General features: G+C 39.9%; 1 protein-coding gene across 1 annotated transcript in view; it reads left to right on the top strand.

The window, feature by feature from the left end:
* The first annotated feature begins 938 nt into the window (after window positions 1-938).
* Window positions 939-19,578, top strand: part of LOC130276015 (solute carrier family 26 member 6-like) — a 45,975-nt gene continuing 27,335 nt past the window's right edge. Inside the window, exons 1-9 of the mRNA XM_056524807.1 lie at window positions 939-1,084; window positions 1,928-2,067; window positions 2,424-2,534; window positions 2,978-3,144; window positions 10,519-10,683; window positions 11,363-11,515; window positions 16,490-16,572; window positions 17,811-17,958; window positions 18,584-18,697. Coding sequence (XP_056380782.1) covers window positions 942-1,084; window positions 1,928-2,067; window positions 2,424-2,534; window positions 2,978-3,144; window positions 10,519-10,683; window positions 11,363-11,515; window positions 16,490-16,572; window positions 17,811-17,958; window positions 18,584-18,697 — 1,224 coding nt within the window. The 5' untranslated portion in view covers window positions 939-941. The remainder of the gene's footprint in view (window positions 1,085-1,927; window positions 2,068-2,423; window positions 2,535-2,977; window positions 3,145-10,518; window positions 10,684-11,362; window positions 11,516-16,489; window positions 16,573-17,810; window positions 17,959-18,583; window positions 18,698-19,578) is intronic.

Below are 19,578 nucleotides of genomic sequence, written 5' to 3'. Positions count from 1 at the left end.
AACTTTCACATTTCCTTTCATTACCTACAGTGACCCCCCGACATATGATCATTTCAACATATGATGGCCTCTCAGAGCCCATCGTATGTTGAAGGCAGCATCGATATATGATGCTGCTGTGTGTCGGGGGCCATCATACAAACAGCTATCTGACAGCGCTGACAACTTCAGCAACTGACAGATAGTTGTATAATGTGCCCTGTCTGCCTCCTGTTACTCAAATACTGTCCTGCTAACTCACGCAGGCTTCCACTGTGAGCTCCGTGTAAGCCCCCCCCCAGTGCAGCCATAGCCAATAGCCTGCAGCATCTTGCTGCAGGCATTCAATGAGCTGCTGGCTGCCCTCCCCTTCCTTTCCTATAGAGCTGTAGTTGGCAGGATGGTAATGGAGGACATTCTGTCCCCCCTGAAGGTATTTAAAGAACTGTACAGTACTGTATGCGATGTCACACATCACATACAATACATATACACACTATACACCCCATACATCAATGTTTCCCTATCAGTGTGCCTCCAGCTGTTGCAAAACTATAACTCCCAGCATGCCCAGACAGTCAATGGCTGTACTTGCATGCTGGGAGTTGTAGTTGTGCAACAGCTGGAGGCACCCTGGTTTGTTAAACACTCCCCTTACACTCCACATACAATGGTCATCCCAGAACCAATTAGCAGTTTCCTATAGAGATATGTATTCAACATACAATGGTTCCGAGGCCCCAGAACCAATTACCATTTTTACATAGACATATGATGTTCTCCTGGAACCAATTAATATCATATGTTAAGGGACCACTGTATTGCCTAAGGTTTGGAGGACAAATAAATCACTGTTCTCTAGAGGGCTGCTGAGGATCCTTCATCCAATACATGTAGATCTGAATACTTAGACTATTCATGAAAAGAGATTATTTCCACCTTAGTAGATTCCCAACTCAGTCATGGAGAACAAGGAGCTGAAGCATCAACATATGAGATACTGTGTTGAACGTCCGGTGTTTCACGAACAAGAAATTGGGCATTCACAGCCCAGGTCCACTAATACCATACAGTCCCTTGTCGGTGCAGCCAAACTTAAAGTCAGGTAAGCGGGGTGTCTACCATTACTTTTATGCAGTTTACCTACATAGTCTTATTATTTCTATCCTGCAATCTTTGAAGACAAGAATTGAGGTTTGACCATGATTGCATTTTAAGATACAGTTTCCTCTTGATGGATTTGATCAGGAGAGAATTTTGATCCTTTAGTTTGGCAAAGATAGATACTATTTACCAACAGAGCAACTTATAGTAGCTGTCCATAGAGAACCATACCCACAACAACCCTTGTGAAAAGGAAGACCAAGATTTTTTTGGGTCAGTGTGCCTTTGCCCCAGCATTTGTTAATGGCTATGGAAAGTAAGATCTCTTGGCAGACCCAGATCACCCATCATGAGGAAGATCACCCTCCACAGACTTTGTTGCTACTATAGGGACTGTCTGTACAGAAAGCCTGTGGCTGCAGAGCATTAATAGGATTTCTATGAACGTGTGACAGTGTAAAGGCTCCTAAGGCCATGTTCACACACTGTTTACAACAGGTATTTTCAGCTGTAAAAAGAAAACAATCACATGATTTTCATAAAAATGTGGCTGGAAAATGTATGTTTTTCTAGGGGTAATTGGTCCAAAAAAAAAAAGAACGACAATGTATGGCCTTTAGAAAATGAATGTGTATGTATCAATGGATATTTTAAAAGAATGCAAAAGTTAAACTGGCTGTTTTCTGTCAGTTTTTCAGTTTTACAGCCCAAAAACTGGCAAAAATACATTGTGTATGTATTATATATGACCTGATTCAAGCTATACCTCTGAATATGAGGGTATGTATGGTTCACCAGATATGTCAATTAACAGTCTTGTCACATGTTATGGTCTACTTTATAGATGTTCTAGGTCAAAAGCAAAAGCCCTGTTGTTCCAATTCCTCCCGATTCTCCACTGGCTGCCTCACTACCCATTGAAGGAATGGCTTCTGGGAGATATTGTGTCCGGGATCAGCGTGGGGATCCTTCAGCTTCCACAAGGTAAGGTTATTTCGCACTAATATAGTATGGAATACTGCCCATTTTTTCACATACAATCTTAACAGAGAGACATATGCAAAATATAAACAAATCAAATGAAGGTTCTTGGTGTTGCACCCATTTCTGTATCAGTGAATGAAGCAGCTGTCATCTCCTTCTATTGATTTAGTAGCTCTCCCTAACAGTCAGAAAATACATATTTACCTGTGGTAGCATGTTCCTCTGCCATATCCCAGCCATTATGGATTATGGAGTCACACAGTGGTTTATAGGAGCTGTATTACACACAGACTGTTTAGAATAAACGTGCGGTTTTCGTTCCATCCTGAACAATCTATTCCCTTTCTTTTCCATAGGTTTGGCATATGCTCTTCTGGCTGGAGTGCCCCCTGTTTTTGGATTATATTCCTCCTTCTTCCCAGTGTTTGTCTACTCTTTTTTTGGTACATCTAGGCACATTTCAGTGGGTAAGCCATGACATACTAAAAATAATCTATATATACTAAGGGTAACAAACACAAGTTAGTTTACTGATATAATGGATCCATTGAAATCAATAAGGCTGCTACAGCAAAAAGGGTCTCACTGTTCACTAGGTATTGGAAACAGTCAATAAGCAGGTTGTCAGATACCCCCCTTGCAGCTTAGCTGAGCATCTATTATAATGCAGGGGGTTCTTACTTTTTCGTACATCAGACTTCTTCATAGTGCCTGGGAAGAAAACACCTCCCAGAAAGCAAATCAACTACATAAGCTCTGTGCAGCCAATGAAATGGCAGAGAATGCTGGGAGATTTCAGCAGAATTGTATTCTAATACAGGTTGTAACTTATGATCTGTACAGTTATTATAGGACCATGAGTTATCTATAGTCAGACACTGTTTGCACTTAGTTTGTGCTTTCCTTTTAGGCTCATTTGCTGTGGTCTCCATCATGATCGGCAGTGTCACTGAGTCTCTGGTACCAAATGACAACTTTATATTGCCGGGAAATGAAACTGTCATTGATACCACAGCAAGAGACAAAGCCAGAGTGGAGCTGGTGGCTGCAATGTCATTACTGGTGGGGTTATTCCAGGTAAGAGTTTCTGCTGATTTACATCATCTGTAGTTAGGTGGTCACTGCGGGGAGGTGTCTTGTACTATAGCATCATAGATTATAATGAGCAAAAAAGCTGAAGAAAAAAAGAATTTCCACTGCAGGAAAAATACTATGAAAAATCACATCCACATATGGGACATACAGAGAGCTTCAGGTGTCAGAGGGGGGTGGTGGTGCTCACTTCACAAATTGGCAGAGATGCATATAATCGAAACAGAAACATAATGAAAAAGGAGGGCACTCACTAACACCTGTACGAATAAAAGCATGGATCTTTATTTCAATCCATTAAAAATGATGCAGGTATGGTAGACGAGAAGTAAGACAGGAGCCACAGTGATGACCATTTCACGTCAGGCTTGAATTTGATTAAGTGTCCAGGCAGACCTAAACCTGTTGTCACTGCAGCCCCTGTCTTCCTCTCGTCTACCCTACCTGCATCATTATTAATTTGTAAAGGCGGGGAGGATATTCCGGGCAAAAACATCTTATCCCCTATCCAAAGGATAGGGGATAAGATGTCTGATCGCGGGGGGCCCGCCGCTGGGACCCCCGCAATCTCCTGCAGCAGCCCGCATTCTATGCGTAGGTGCGTCACGACACGCCCCCTCCATTCATGTCTATGGGAGGGGGCGTTACAGCCGTTACGCCCCTTCCCATAGAAATGAATGGAGGGGGCGTGGCGTGATATCCCCATCTCGGAAGCCCGGCGGTTTCCGAATCTGCAGACGCAGCTACGCATAGAGTGCGGGCTGCTGCAGGGAGATTGTGGGGGGTCCCAGCGGCGGGCCCCCCGCGATCAGACATCTTATCCCCTATTTTTTGGATAGGGGATAAGATGTTTTTTGGCCGGAATACCACTTTAAAGGGAACCTGTCATCCGACTTTAGCATAGGTAACATGTGGCAACACATTATATATGGTAAAATCTTCTTCTTTACTATCCCCAGGAGACATTTGAACCAGCAGGGATGGTGAGGATATATCACTGCCTTCCTGACATTTTATTGGATGGATCTTTGGTGCTACATTTTGGTGCAGTTTGTTTTTGTGCAAAAATCTTGCGCAATTTCAAAATAGTGGACAAGATTTATGAACTGCGTCTTTAATTTCTGCTAAATTTATCAAAGTATGTGCACAGTTTTAATAAATTTGGTACACATAAGCCAAAAATACAGTAGAAAAAAAAAAAGGCTGTGAAGTGGCTGCACACAGACACATATTGATAAGTCTCCCCTCTAGTCCCTAATCTCAGCTGTAATGATGCCCCTGAGCATGACTGCCAGTCCTCGGCATCACTCTGCTCCCTAAGCAGACGGAGCAGAACGATGATGCGGGCCATGCCGGGGCTGTCAATCACGCTGAGAGGGTGTGATTTCAGTGCAGCAGAAGAGACTAGGCGGGTATAGGTCCCCGCCCAGGGGACTACTTATGGGGCTGGCGGTAGAGACTTTCAAACATCCTATCCTCACCATCCCTGCCAGCAGAAATGTCTCTCAGGGATGTGGAGGAAGAGGATTTTAATACACGTTCTACATAGTAAAATCTGATGTCAGGTTTCCTTTAAAAGAAGAAAAACTACCCCAAGAGGACATAGTTTTAAATTAAAGGGGCAAATGTTTATGCAATAATATGAGGAAGTATTACTTTACTGAGAGAGTAGTGGATGCATGGAATAGCCTTCCTGCAGTGTTTTTATATGTACAGGTGTTGGTAAGTTTGTGTAACTCCCATCCATTAATGTAAATTCTGTAGGTTGTTTAGTACCACAATCTGAATATGACCCGTGTTGAAACTGCTTTGTTTTTGGGGTGCCTTACTAATTGATTGAGGACAACTGAATCTTTATAGGGGTTTATTACAAACTACACATATACATATAAATACAAAGGGGGATCCTAACTAATTAAGGGATAGGGGTGCAAGGAAGAGGGGAAGGTGAAAGGAAGGGGGCAGGAAGTGCTCTCTAACTCATCATCCTATGAGTAACACATATATAGCAGTCATCCACACACATAACCCATACATTGCCCATCCCAAGATATCTCCATGGCCAATCAGAACAGTTACAGTTTATTTGCATTGCAATCAGTTCTTGTCCTTTTGATGTCTTCTTGAGTGGGGGGTCTTCTTTGTTGTCCCATACTGTGTTGACAGATATCCAAGTTTCCTTGAGAACCACACCTTGGTGGGCTGACAGGATGATTTGCAGTCCATTGTATCCAACACGGCAGGGGCTGGTTTTATGGCTTATATTATTGGAGGTAACAGGAACTGTAGCTCACCTCCATTCTTATCACTCAGGTGCCAGGCTTATCGTATGGCTTTAAACAGGATGAAAGCAAATGATTGTCTAATCAGCTGTTTGCATCAACCACAATTCTTGAAGCCAGTCCTGCAGACACCCTACACCATTCCATCCATGAAAATTCCACTGCATTCCAATATATTCAAGTCCATAATAAAAACACATCAAAATTATATTAGTGTGGCCAATGTTGGCTGCAACATACGCCCCTTTGGGCCTGAATGGCACACAAACACTTGAGCCACACCCAAAATGAAGTCCACAGTCTTCTGCACAGTCCTCTAGATTACAAAAGTCCATTTAGCTTCTGGATCCTCCTCAGGGCCATACTGGTAGAGGTAACCATTTTGAAGAGACTGGGCATAAATGAACATCGCACCATTCACTCACATTCACACTCCTATCAATGGGTATCCAACAACATAAATTATATAAAATATCATGTTCCCCTATACACACAGCTACCTGTGTCATTGACAGATACATAATAGTAAAAGACAATATCATGATTACATGTATAAAACAAACTGACAAGCTGAAACTGTATCCATCGGGTTTCTCATTTCTTTGAACAAATTAAGTTTATGGGTATGTGTTCCATGACATCATGTTTTGGCACTTTCCATTGAATGTATTTTGCCATGTTTGCACCAGCTGATCTCTCTTGGTGACCAGTAGATAGACCATTGCTTTTTAATTGTTAATAGGATTATTTGAAGAAATCTTTGACCGACAGAGGGATTAATTTAGTTGCCATCACATGTATGGCTTATACACACATCCAGGAACCAGCACATGCCAATCTTGTATTTGCTTCACAAAGGATCCTGGGAACAAAAGAACAAGAGCAGTATCAGATTATTAGCAGTATAATGTAATATATGCCAGAACATCAAAACTTCCTACATAAGAACCTGTCAAGCAGTTGCTGTACACTGATTGCCTAATAATTCTAAAAATTCTGACCCATGGTCCATATAGTGCCTCCTCCATTCATTGTGTCCTAATAACCAGATCCAAGCTGGGTTCCTTCTTGCTAGTCTAACATTAAGACATATCCCTAAATAACTGACAGGGAGGAAGACATTTCCTAGATTTAACAAGCAAGGTAAACTCCTGAAATGGCTGCACTCGCTTTATCCCTGATTGGGCTTGTTACACCAATTCCCTTATATATAACCCGAATGCATGCAAATGGGAAAAATGTTTCACAAAAATCATTAAAATCTTTAATACCAATTAACTTTTTTTTTTTTGGACCAATAAACATTTTAACGCCCCTTTGGTACCAAAAGGAAAAAAACAAAATGGTACCAATCAAAAAAATAAAAGGTAGAATGCATTGGAAGAAAAATATTTTTAGGGAAAAAGCAAAAAAAAAAAAAAAAAAAAATCTAAGCAATGAACACAGCTGTTTCAAAAGCAAAAATATATGCTTAATAGAAAAAAACATACTCCTGGTCATCTGGAGCATAAAAGAAATAACATAATGCCGACACAAGATACACAATGAACAGGACATAAACAGACAACATAAAACATATCATAGATTAACTCAACTTTTATCTATCTCATGATGCATCTTTAGGTAATTCTGAGTAAAGGTCTAATCAATTCTATAGCATTCACACTGGAATCCCAGATTTGTAGTGGTCGCTTTTCATACATTTCAATTATCAATCTTCAGCTCATGATTGAAGTCTGTGACCTGTTTGGAAAAAGACATAAGAAAACAAACAAACATACACCTACAAAAGACACTTAAAAGACACTTGTCTAGCACAACACCTCCACATCACAATGGGATGTTAATTTGTATAATTGTTTGCAAACAATTGACCCTCTACACTTGAGCTCATTGATAAAACCACGTGGACTTTAAATTAGTGAATTGGCCAAATACACTAGATTATTTACTAGAATAACCAGTTTCATTTGTTGACGTCTCAGTTTATAACCTGTTGAAGAAGCATAGAGATTAGTATCTTTGCTGTAACATCATATGACAAGGGTGATCAGTCTGTAAAGAAACACAAACACAATTAGAATACAAAAACACGCATGTAAAACAGATATAGTTCTGTCATTTATATCTATACCAATATGTCCATATCTAGCACAACAAAGTTCCTCAATGTTTACCAACACATATTATCACACTGTGCTGTGCTATTAATCAATAGGGGTAGAGCAATCTGTGACCAACTCAAGAATAGTAAAAATGGCAGATTTCCCCATGGATTGTACATTGGGATATTACTGCCTGCCTTTTGCTGTTCACAAGGGGATGTGTCTTTCTGTTTCTTTGTCTCTTCATTTACATTAGGGCACTGTTTTGTTGGGGATTTTGATGCAAATGTAACAGGGTTAGTCTCCATATCACCCATCTCTTCACACCTTTGTGTGACCTCTTTATTCTCGGTGGTATTCTCCCCCTCAGGCTGAATGCTGCTAACCCCCTGTTGTGATGAATGGTCTATAGGCTCAGGATACACATTAGATGTCTCACAATATCTTTTAATATGTCCTGGTCTCCCACATTTGTAACAATATCTAACCCACCATTTCCTCCTAGGTCTATGCACAACAGATATGTTTTCGGGTGTCTCATTCCTGTCTCCAGACCCTTCACACCAGTCCCTCAAAATATTGATAAATTTCTCATAGGAGTTGGTATTTCTCAGCGCCAATCTCGTGCTGTAATCTACGTTACATCTATTCGCCATGGAATAGAGGAAATTGGTATCATCCTGAGACATTTCTGGGCAGTCATAAACAGACTTATATAGGGAGAGATAATCATTACAAAACATGACCGGATCATCACATCGCCTGAACCGCAATTTTCTTAGGGCATCTTCACCCCTAATGTCTCGCCCACCCAAAACATGCTGCAGCTCCTTCCTCCTGAATTCTGCACCTCTACAGTCATTATCTATGTGGTCAGATGTTAACTGTGCTGCCAGTGGCCCTGGAAGCCAAGCTCGGAGCAGAGACCAGGCATCTTTGTTATCTAGGTGATACTGCTTCACTACAGCTTCAAACCTATTGGATAAAGTTATGGGTGATTCGCTTGTATTACATTCTCCAATAACTTTACACAAATGGAGTCTGTCCTGGATGGTCAAAGCTGGAGGACTATCAGCTACCATGCCTGTTACCTCGCCCCCATCCATAGATGAAATTGTGCAGATATTTGTTACTTCACATTTATGCAATGTAAGGGACCGGATGTGCTGCTCTTGGCTGACTAGCTGGGATCTTACTTTAGACAGCTGCCCTTCTAAATCAGCTATCATCACCTCCATCTGACTAATCTTATTCTCTAAAGACAATAAATGGGACCTGTTAGAGCCAACCTTAAACTCATACCTCTCTGCCAACTCCACCAGCCCTTTGTTTCTTTCGGTTAATTCCTCTATTTCTGCCTTTAAATTTCTCAATTCATTACTGGACTCTGCTGAAATTTCAAGAACAGACTCTGCAATCTTATCTAAACTCTCTTTCATCTGCCTCCTCTCATTCTGCCACTTGGTCTCCTTCTCTTCCGCTATCTCCTTAATTTTCATAAGCAATAAGATTTCATTACCTAACTTTCCTTTCTTCCACTTCTTGCTATTCTTTTTACAATCAATGTTACCATTATATTCCTGGCACTGCATCCTCAATGCCAAAAACTGATCTCCCAGAGATCCATCTGCACATGTCTGGTACTTAGCAGAGGCATGCTTCTCCACAAACTTCTCCACAAATTCCATATTAACAATACAGTAATATACAACAAACAAAACTAACAATACAACCACTCCTACAACAACAAGCAAATCCTAGGCCTCACCTGACCAGTACCTTATCTAGAACAATGGTCTCACACAACATATATTCGGCCTACTCCAATGTAAAACTCACTTCTAAAACACAAAATAAGTCACACTTCCTTTACAGCTATAACTAATAACTACCAATAAAATGTCATACACAACCTGAATAATAACTACACTAAACTTGCTAGGATCAGCTTACAAATAACATAAAGGAAACAATACACTCACCAGTATTTCCTTTGTATCCAAGATCCAGATTCCTCGTTCCTCGATCTTTTCCTCTTAGAAATTTGGAGCAAAGCAGATTCGTTCCTGTGGATCCTCTGTGGAATTTTAAATCACAGTCCCATCTGGGGTGCCAAATGTTGAAACTGCTTTGTTTTTGGGGTGCCTTACTAATTGATTGAGGACAACTGAATCTTTATAGGGGTTTATTACAAACTACACATATACATATAAATACAAAGGGGGATCCTAACTAATTAAGGGATAGAGGTGCAAGGAAGAGGGGAAGGTGAAAGGAAGGGGGCAGGAAGTGCTCTCTAACTCATCATCCTATGAGTAACACTAACTCATCATCCTATGAGTTCCTTGAGAATCACACCTTGGTGGGCTGACAGGATGATTTGCAGTCCATTGTATCCAACACGGCAGGGGCTGGTTTTATGGCTTATATTATTGGAGGTAACAGGAACTGTAGCTCACCTCCATTCTTATCACTCAGGTGCCAGGCTTATCGTATGGCTTTAAACAGGATGAAAGCAAATGATTGTCTAATTAGCTGTTTGCATCAACCACAATTCTTGAAGCCAGTCCTGCAGATACCCTACACCATTCCATCCATGAAAATTCCACTGCATTCCAATATATTCGAGTCCATAATAAAAACACATCAAAATTATATTAGTGTGGCCAATGTTGGCTGCAACAACCCGCCTCTATCAGACATATCCGGTGAATATGTTATAACTGTTCCAGATGGGTATACCCTCTTAGGTGTCTCTAGCCAAATGATGGTAACCGTAAACTAACAAATATTCCAATTATAATAGTTGTCAGTTTTCGCAGAAGCAGAATTAAATAAAATACATCCAAACTGAATGGTTAACCACTTGACAGAAGAGGGAGGGCAATGCTCTTTTATAGAATGATCCAAAAATGTCCATTAAAACCTTATGACATATTTGCTTTATGGTGTTTTTTCTCACTATTCTGTAGGTTATCCTGGGCCTTGTGCAATTTGGGTTTGTGGTCACTTACCTCTCAGAGCCGCTAATCCGAGGGTATACCACTGCTGCTACTATTCACGTGACCGTGTCCCAACTGAAGCATATATTTGGCCTCCCTCTAAGTGAACGGTCACATCCTCTGTCGCTGATTTATGTGAGTTGATCAGAAAGGCCTAGAGACTTAGAGTCTACAGAAGTATTCAGTTTATTATTTTAAGAGGCACTATTTCTGTTTATAGGTATTACGGTGACATCACTACTGTGTGTGGGGGGCACTACAAGGGCATCACTACTATGAGAGGCATTATTGCAAAGTGGAGGGCAGAACTCTTACTTGACAGTTTTTCCATGCACAGCAACACTAGACTGGACAGGATAGGGAATACATGGACAGGGATTGGGCGCAATTATGGGTCACGGAAATGGTACTAACGTTTCATGTTCATAGACCAAGAAGCTAATGATGTTGATAGGAACTACCACAGTGCAGCAGAGTCATATCTACTAAGCTAGATTAACATGTACGTCCTATGACAGTGTTTTCACATCTGTATTATTGCCACAATACTTAAGGGTCTTCTGAACATAACATAAAAAAACATGAAAACATAAAAGGGGCTCAGGTGTTAGGTCTGTAATTAAAAAAAAGGCCATATAAAAGTTGGTGAGGCTTCTTGGGAAAAATAGTGACGGAGTTCTCAAAACCACCTGATCCCCATTAGAGTCTTGTCCCCTCCCAGTAGTCCAGACGGTAACACAGACTCTTCAGCCCTATTATGGCCACTGAAGATATTAAGGATGAACATGTATTGATATTATGTTTTTCTTTTCAGTCTTTAGTCAGTTTGTTCAGCAGAATCCACAAGACGAATATTGGCACGCTTGTTGTGAGCCTTATTGCTCTAATAATACTGTTTGCTGTTAAAGAAGTCAACCAGAGGTTCCAATCCCACTTATTTATGCCCATACCTATAGAGCTGGTGGTGGTAAGTAAATGATTCTGAGTAGCCAGTACTGGGTTTATTAGCCAAGAACATACACTCTTTGACACAAAAAAAAAAACATAACGTAGCAAGAAGCTGGAAGTTGGAATCCAATGAAAATGTATCTGTGGGATTTTATTAATGGTATACAATATGTAAGCGACTACAATATTAGAGAGAAAGGAACAGTTTATAGGTGATCTCTCTGGGCCATCTGGTGCCTGTTCAATGTGTGTGCAGAGCGGCCCAAACGGCATGTAATTTATCGAAATTGCCATTCCACTTCTCTCAGTCAGTGATGTTCCCCCCTCTCAAAGTCTGTCAACTGAGAAAAATATATTTGAGTACATTGTAGAGGCATGTCTAGCAAACAGCAATCTCCAAAGCAATCTTACCAAAAGGTACACTACCCAAAAGTAGCATATAAGATCCGTTTTATAGGGCAGCAAAGAAAGCACTTTTACATCCTTTTATTGGCACTAGGTGGTGCATTAGAATATTATGTGACATTTTTCACCATGTGACTCATGGTCTTTTGTTTCTTTTTTAAAGAATATGCATGGCATATCCACAGGATATGCGATAAGTGTCTGATATGTCAGGGTCCCAGAAGTAAGAACCACATCTATCTCAAGAACAAGGATCACTGTTCCCGTCCAGCCTAGCTGCGGTGGCTAAAAGGTGGCTGGGATTCTAAAAACATCCAAGCATGCTTGGATGTTTACATAACTCCCATATCTTTTGTGTGGGTTCCCAAGGTCAGACTATCACATCTATAGATATGCCAGAAATGTTTCTGATGAAAAAACACCTTTTACGGCACTCTATATGGTCAGGAGTGGTAAAGTCAGATAATCACACTAGTATATAAAAAAAAATCACAAAAGACTCCAATTTCTTATCAAATTACTACTCTATCCACAAACATGTGTTTTGTGCTTTGTCTTGCTTGTGGTCATGTTTGTTCTTAACAGCACTCCATGAGGACAGTAGCGGTATTGCAAACAAAGTTTAACAATTATTTTAAAGGGTTTGTCTAATAAAACAACACAGATAGGGATAATTACACCAATAAACATTGATCAGCAAAAACATTAGAGTAACTGTGGGGTAAAGATTATAATAAATATTAGGCAGTAAGTTAAAGAGTAGCTCCCACCATCCTATTTATTTTTTATTTTTTGCTAGCCCGGTCCCCCCCCCCCCGTTCCCTCATTACACTTGCAGTTACTGCAGAGTCCGGCAGCGGGCGTGCAGGGACAGCGGCGGCAACGAGGCGGCGGCGATGTGTGGGAGGCAGGGAGCGAGTACAGCCTAACTGACAGGCAGGGAGCGAGTGCAGCCTAACTGAAAAAGGACTGATTGCCACTCCAAAATCAGTCCTTTTTCAGTAGCCGGTTTTTAAATGTAAATTAAACCTTTTTAATGGAAAAAAATAAAATAAAAGTATATTAGAGATATGTTGTAGTACATAAGTACTACAACATATCAAAAAATAAAGTTGGTGACAGTGCCCATTTAACAGTCAGTTCTTGAAGTTTTTGTGTTTGAAGCATGAACACAGGCCAAATTGTGATGGCTAGATGACTGGGTCATAGCAGCTCTAAAACATCAGGTCTTGAAGGGTGTTCTCACTATGAAGTGATTACTACCTATTACAAGTAGTGTTGAGCGGCATAGGCCATATTCGAATTCGCGAATATTCGCGAATATATGGACGAATATTCGTCATATATTAGCATATTCGTAATATTCTCGTTTTATTTTCGCATATGAGAAAATTCGCGTATGCGAAAATAACATATGCGAAAATTAGCATATACAAAATTAACATAAGCAAAAATTTGCGTATACGAAAATTAGCATATGCAAATTTTTGCATATGCGAAATTCGCACACCAGTCTCACACAGTAGTATTAAAGCCTTCTTTACACCACACAAGCTAGAAGGAGAGAGGGATGATCACTGTGATGTGTACTGTGAAAAAAAAAAAAAACGAATATTCGTAATTACGAATATATAGCGCTATATTCGCGAATATTCGCGAATTCGCGAATATGCGATATTCACGAATAAAATTTGTATTGCGAATATTCGCGAGCAACACTAATTACAAGTGGTCCAAGGAAGGACAACTGGTGACATGGTCATGGGTATTAAAAGCTCACTGATATATGTAAGGTGCAAAAACTAATTCAGTGAATTAATATTTTATGTGGATTAGTGTAAAAACCCTCAGGCAGAATATAGAATATTTGATACAGTCCTACCTCAGTATCTGAGGAAAGGGATTTAGGGGTCATTATTTTAGAGGACTTTAAGGTAGGCAGACAATGTCATAGAACAGCAGTATTAGCAGTAAAGAGTAAAGTGCTCTTGGGTGTATAGGGAGAGGGATTATGCTTATGCTGCTGTGGTGAGAACTCACTTGGAATATTGTGTGCAGCACTGGAGACCGTATCTCCAGAAGAATATAGATACTGTACATTGGAGAGAGTTCAGAGAAGATACTAAACTAGTACAAGGATTGCAGGATGAAACTTACCAGGAAAGGTTAAAGGACCTTAACATATATAGCTTGGAAGAAAAACAAGACAGAGGCAATATGATAGAAACTTTTATATACATAAAGGGAATAAACATGATAAAGGAGGAGAGCATATTTAAAATAAGAAAAACTTCCACGAGATGAAATAGTAAACTATCAGGAAGTATTACTTTACTGAGAGAGTAGTGGATGCATTGAATAGCCTTCCTGCAGAAGTGGTCACTGCAAATGCAATGAAGGAGTTTAAACATGCATGGGATAGGTGTAAGGCTATCCTTCATATAAGATAGAGATAGGTATACGGCTATCCTTCATATAAGATAGAGATAGGTATAAGGCTATCCTTCATATAATATAGAGATAGGTATAAGGCTATCCTTCATGTAAGATTGGTCTGACTAGATGGGCTAATCTAGTGACACATTCTATGTTTCTATCTTCAAAGTGTACCTGTCAGATCCCCCCCCCCCCCCAAAAAAAACTGTTATATGTTGCTTAGTACCTCATCCTGATCACGTAAATCAAATTTTTGTGTCTATGACCTATTTTTCTCTCAGAATTACCTTTATTTACTTGCTGTCATTTTTTACTTGCTATCATTTGCTCAGTGAGGAATCTGTTCATTCAGAGGCATGGGGCGTGTCCCTCTCTTCTCCTCACTGATGACTCCACCCCCTCCCTCACTCTGCTCTGACTCACAGAGGACCCTTGACCTGCCTGCCTTCAGCCCTGTCAATCACTCATGGTGTCCATGACGTGTCGATGTCCACTGGACACTGCAGGACTGGTATGTGTCCCAGGAGGCAGGGGGACCCCTAGTGGCCAGTTTTTTGACTGGCTTTTTCAGTATGTAATACTGAAAATTTTCTGATGAGAGCAATTACAAAACATATTGAAGGAGATTTATCAAGCTCCATAGTAGATATTTTTTTTGTGTAAAAATGTTGCACGTACATGCGCATGTGCAACTTTTCTACACATGCGACTTTTTGATTTTTGCTTATTCCAAAGCACATTTCTGAAATCTGCTCACATAGTATTTTTTTTTTACTTTGCAGTGGTCATGTATTTATCAAATGCCATAGTAGCTATTTATGAAGAAAAAAAAAAGTCACATCTCCATTTAAAAGTCGCAAATGCATTCCATGTCCAACCTGGCTTATAGAAAGTGCATACGTCTGCAGAAAAGGCCATTAACACCCACTTTAACAACTGTTCTTGTTCTGCATCATGAAACAAAGCTACTACATTAATGTTAATGTTAATTATAGAAAAAATTTATTATATAACTAATAACTATTAAATTGAAGGTTGAAAATACACACTGCACACTTTGTTAATTTTAGGACACGTACATGCTCGCATACCCACAAAATTTTAAAATTAATGTTGTGTTAAAATAGAATAAGGCACAAAATAATTGTGTAAGAATTTTTACAGACGATGTAAATAACCCATATGTGGAACAAAAATTTTTCCTTTAAAAACTGAAACATCCATAGTAATACAGCTTTATTATGCACATTTTGGGGTGAGTAATGTACCGAGCAGTTTTTTTTTTTTTTGTTGTTGTGGCTTCACTATTGTTTATGTGCCTGTTTGTGCTACGCTGTCTTCCTTCCTGACGTAAACTCTGGCCTCAGCACAGCAACGCTAGGCTCTGTCCACAAAATGCGGGCTCAAAATTAAACAAAAAAGCCTCCAGAGTACGGATATTCATGGTGCAGCATAGTGTGTTTTTAATATTGTTTAATTTCTGAGGACGGTGAATGGGTTGTTGCAGGATAGTTGTAGTGCAGCTATTTGGTGCCAGGCAGGCCAGTCAGGGTGTCACCCAATGCGGTACGCCCCCTACCCGTCACTCTCTAGCAACGCTACTGGTAATAAAGGGTAGATAAAGAACTTCGGACATTAACATAAGGGAAAACTTTTCTGCTTTATAAAAATGCTTTTGTAAGCGTGTTTCCCGAGTTTTTCTTCCTTGCGATTTATTTATCAAGGTCGTGCAACTGTTTGTTAAAATAGGTCACATGTAAGCAAAAGGTAAGTAAAAAAAAAAAAGGCGTATAAAAGCCATACATTTGAACATTTATAACATATCAAAAGTTATTGTATCTGACAGTGGCCATTTATTGACTGCTCCCCTAACTGAAGTTTTATGGGAATATATTAGGGAAATGTTTGTGTAGTTACTTCATACAAAAAAGTTCCCCAATATGACAGAATACCTAACTGTTAAACAAACAATTGTTGCATTTTATAGACTCTGTTTGCATCTTTTGCTTGTCATTAGGCACAATAGTTCTATTGTATGAGCTAACTCACCTGCAGCTTCTAATGGAATTTCCCTTTAATAATAGTAATGCACAATGTCTATATATTGCATAATCCATACCCCTTATCTGTGCTCATCTCTTCTATCTACCAGCTCATCATTTCTACTGCAGTATCATATGGAGTGAATCTTTATGGAAATTATGGCGTAGGCATTGTGGGGGATATTCCTACTGGGTATGTGCCTTTGAATTATAGGACAACATTATAGGATTATAGGATAAAATAAATTGGAGTGACATCTTTCTAACTGATGCTTAAGAGAAGGGGTGAAAAATACAGGGGGCGCTCCCTGATGAGGTGTTTCTGCTGGTGTGTACCTTACACCACACCCAGGTGATATACCAACCTTTAAAATAGCTGCGCTGGACTGTGCCACGCTTGAGAGGGTGGAGATAGTTGAGGTAGCTGGCTGCTGCACTCTTACTGGTATGGATGGTGCCCGATAGAGAGCAATGGAGGTAATCTTTAAAAAAAACTGGTTCGGCGAGGCGATGCTCAGTATTCGGTCAGAAAAGAAGGACTCAAGTAGCACAGGACAATATATAACTATTGGTGTAGCAGGGACAACGCGTTTTGGCATCCACTGGCCTTCCTCAGGTCCACTCACAGTTCTAAAAGAATAGATACATATAAAATACACATAGAAGGTGTGCTTTTTCTGGAAGGATAGAGAGGGAGTAATTTAATATATATAAAATAGGTATGAAATAAAAGTAACCACAGGGTGAGTTTAAAAGGAAACTGATCCGCTGCTGAAGTTGCAGGGCACAGGGTAGGTGATAGTGTGTTCATGTCACTTTTAAGCAGAAAATGATTACTTTAAAAAGGCCTTGGTGGTGCCGGAATCAGTAACGTGCTACGAAATTACGAGCAGGATGCTGTCCTCTCTATCCTTCCAGAAGAAGCACACCTTCTATATGTGTTTATATGCATCTATTCTTTTAGAACTGTGAGTGGACCTGAAGAAGACATCAGTGGATGACGAAACGCGTTGCCTTTGCTACACCAATAAAGTTTTTATTGTCCTGTGCTACTCGAGTCCTTCTTTTCCGAGCAAATACTGAGCTGCGTCTCGCCGAACCTTTTATTTTTTTTTTTTTAAGATTACCTCAATCTTTCTAGCTGTTAATCTCCATATTTCTGTATTTATGTGCTAATTATATTCTTGTGTTAGGGGCAATATTATAATAGTCATATACTTGTATATAGGTGGCAGTGTTATAGTAATTATATTCTTGTACATAAAGACAGCATTACAGTAGTTAGATTGTGAGGGCTCTGCCTGCAAGGGTTTACAATCTATAAATACTTGTATATTTTTATTTTTGTACATGGACCAATATTATAGTAACTATATTCTTGCACATAAGGAGAAGTATTATATTAGCTATATTATTGTTTTTCTGTTACAGGCTCATAGCTCCAACAGTGCCTAATGTTGAATTTTTTGTACATATTGCTGGAAATGCCTTTGCCATTGCTGTGGTTGGCTATACTATTAGTATATCTTTGGCTAAAATGTTTGCAATGAAGCATAGATATAAGGTGGACAGTAACCAGGTAAGTTTAATCACTTGAAAAACATTGAATTGTTGAGGCCCCTTTATTTGGGCCAATAATTAGCCAAATGAGCATTTATAGATATATTGGCTCCCAATAAATGGTGTAAAAGAGCCAATGATCAGTCAACGAACTGAGTAAAAGTATAAAAGGGCCAGTGATCAGTCATTTGTTAGCTGATATAACCTTTTGTTTAGGTCTAAAAAATTGTTATCTACCACACATTGCTTTGTGTAAACAGAGGATGTGTGGCTGGCAATGATGAAAATAAAGTGCCGCACAACAATCCAGTGTTTGTTCATGTGGCCTGGAATGCAAAATATTTGAGCCTTATGAACAAGATTGGTTCTCATTATCGGGGTCTACTCGCCCCGTGGAAAAGAGTCTTAGCCTTTGTATGAGATTAGAACAAATGATCAGCTTTTGTTTCCTTTGTCCATGAGCTTTTTCAAGTATTTTTGATCTACATTCAAGTAAATAAGGTATACCTGCAATACTAGACATAATCCATGGGTACGGTTGGCACTACATACAATAAAATGTACTGTAGATATAGTAAACCATTACCTGCCAGTATCCATGATCTGACTGTAACACTATTTTTATATGTTAATCCCCCTTTAAGGAGCTGATTGCGCTTGGATTAAGTAATATCACTGGCAGCTTCTTCCATTGTTTTGCTGTCACCTCATCCATGTCCAGGAGTCTTGTACAGGACAGTACAGGAGGAAACACTCAGGTAATGATAGGAGACTAAAGCACCATAGAAGCAGTCCATGCAGCTGCTAATGGGGCCCTAGAAAGCCCATTCTGGGATGTGGTTTTCACAGGTGTTGCAAAGTGGAATAGCAAGAAAGATGCACACAACTTTTGGCAAAGGTTTCTAATAAAAGAGAGCGCACAACCAGCTGTGCCATAAGGTGAAAAAAAATTCTGATATCATATAAATCAAGCTTAATTGTGGATTTTAAAATGGCAAAATTAAAATCTGCAACAAAACCAATGTGTTGCCGATTTTTTCTGTACAAGACTTTCTGCAAATTGTCTGCAGCAAAATCCAGAAGTCTAGAAAGCATACATAAAAAAAGTCATAAAAAAAAAAAAAAAACGCACAGCTCCCCTGCCAGAGCTTTTTGGTCCCCCAGCGGCCTTCGTACACCTGCGCTCTGGTGATGATGTGGTCACGTGTAATTACTGGAAGCCAGCTGTACAGAGACTAGCTAAGTGTCATAGATAAAGACAGGGGAAGGGGGAGTGAACCCTTGATACGGTTAAGGGGGTGGGGGGGGGGGGGGGATTAGGGATGGTGGCCTGCAACAGTAATGGTTCAGTGAATAATCAAAGTCCACTCTCTCCTGTTTTCAATTTATACAGGTTTTTACGCTTGGCAGTTCACGGGCACAGTCTTAGTTTCAAAGAACAGTTCAAACAAGGCTGGTGGTTGCAGCTAATATAGGTTATTTGAACCAATATGGGCTCTGTCCTGTTACCACATGGGGAGGTTGTCCTTAACCTGTTCCAGTCACTGTTCTGCTCTCCTCAACCCACCGGACAAGTTCTGCTCCTTCTCTCACAGCTTGGCACGATCTGGGGTATCTTTGCGGTTCCATCTCTTTCATA

This window comes from Hyla sarda, chromosome 6, assembly GCF_029499605.1.
Source record: "Hyla sarda isolate aHylSar1 chromosome 6, aHylSar1.hap1, whole genome shotgun sequence".
NCBI classification, from domain to species: domain Eukaryota; kingdom Metazoa; phylum Chordata; class Amphibia; order Anura; family Hylidae; genus Hyla; species Hyla sarda.
Note: the sequence above shows the minus strand (reverse complement) of the source record. Positions and strands in the feature narration are given on the sequence as shown.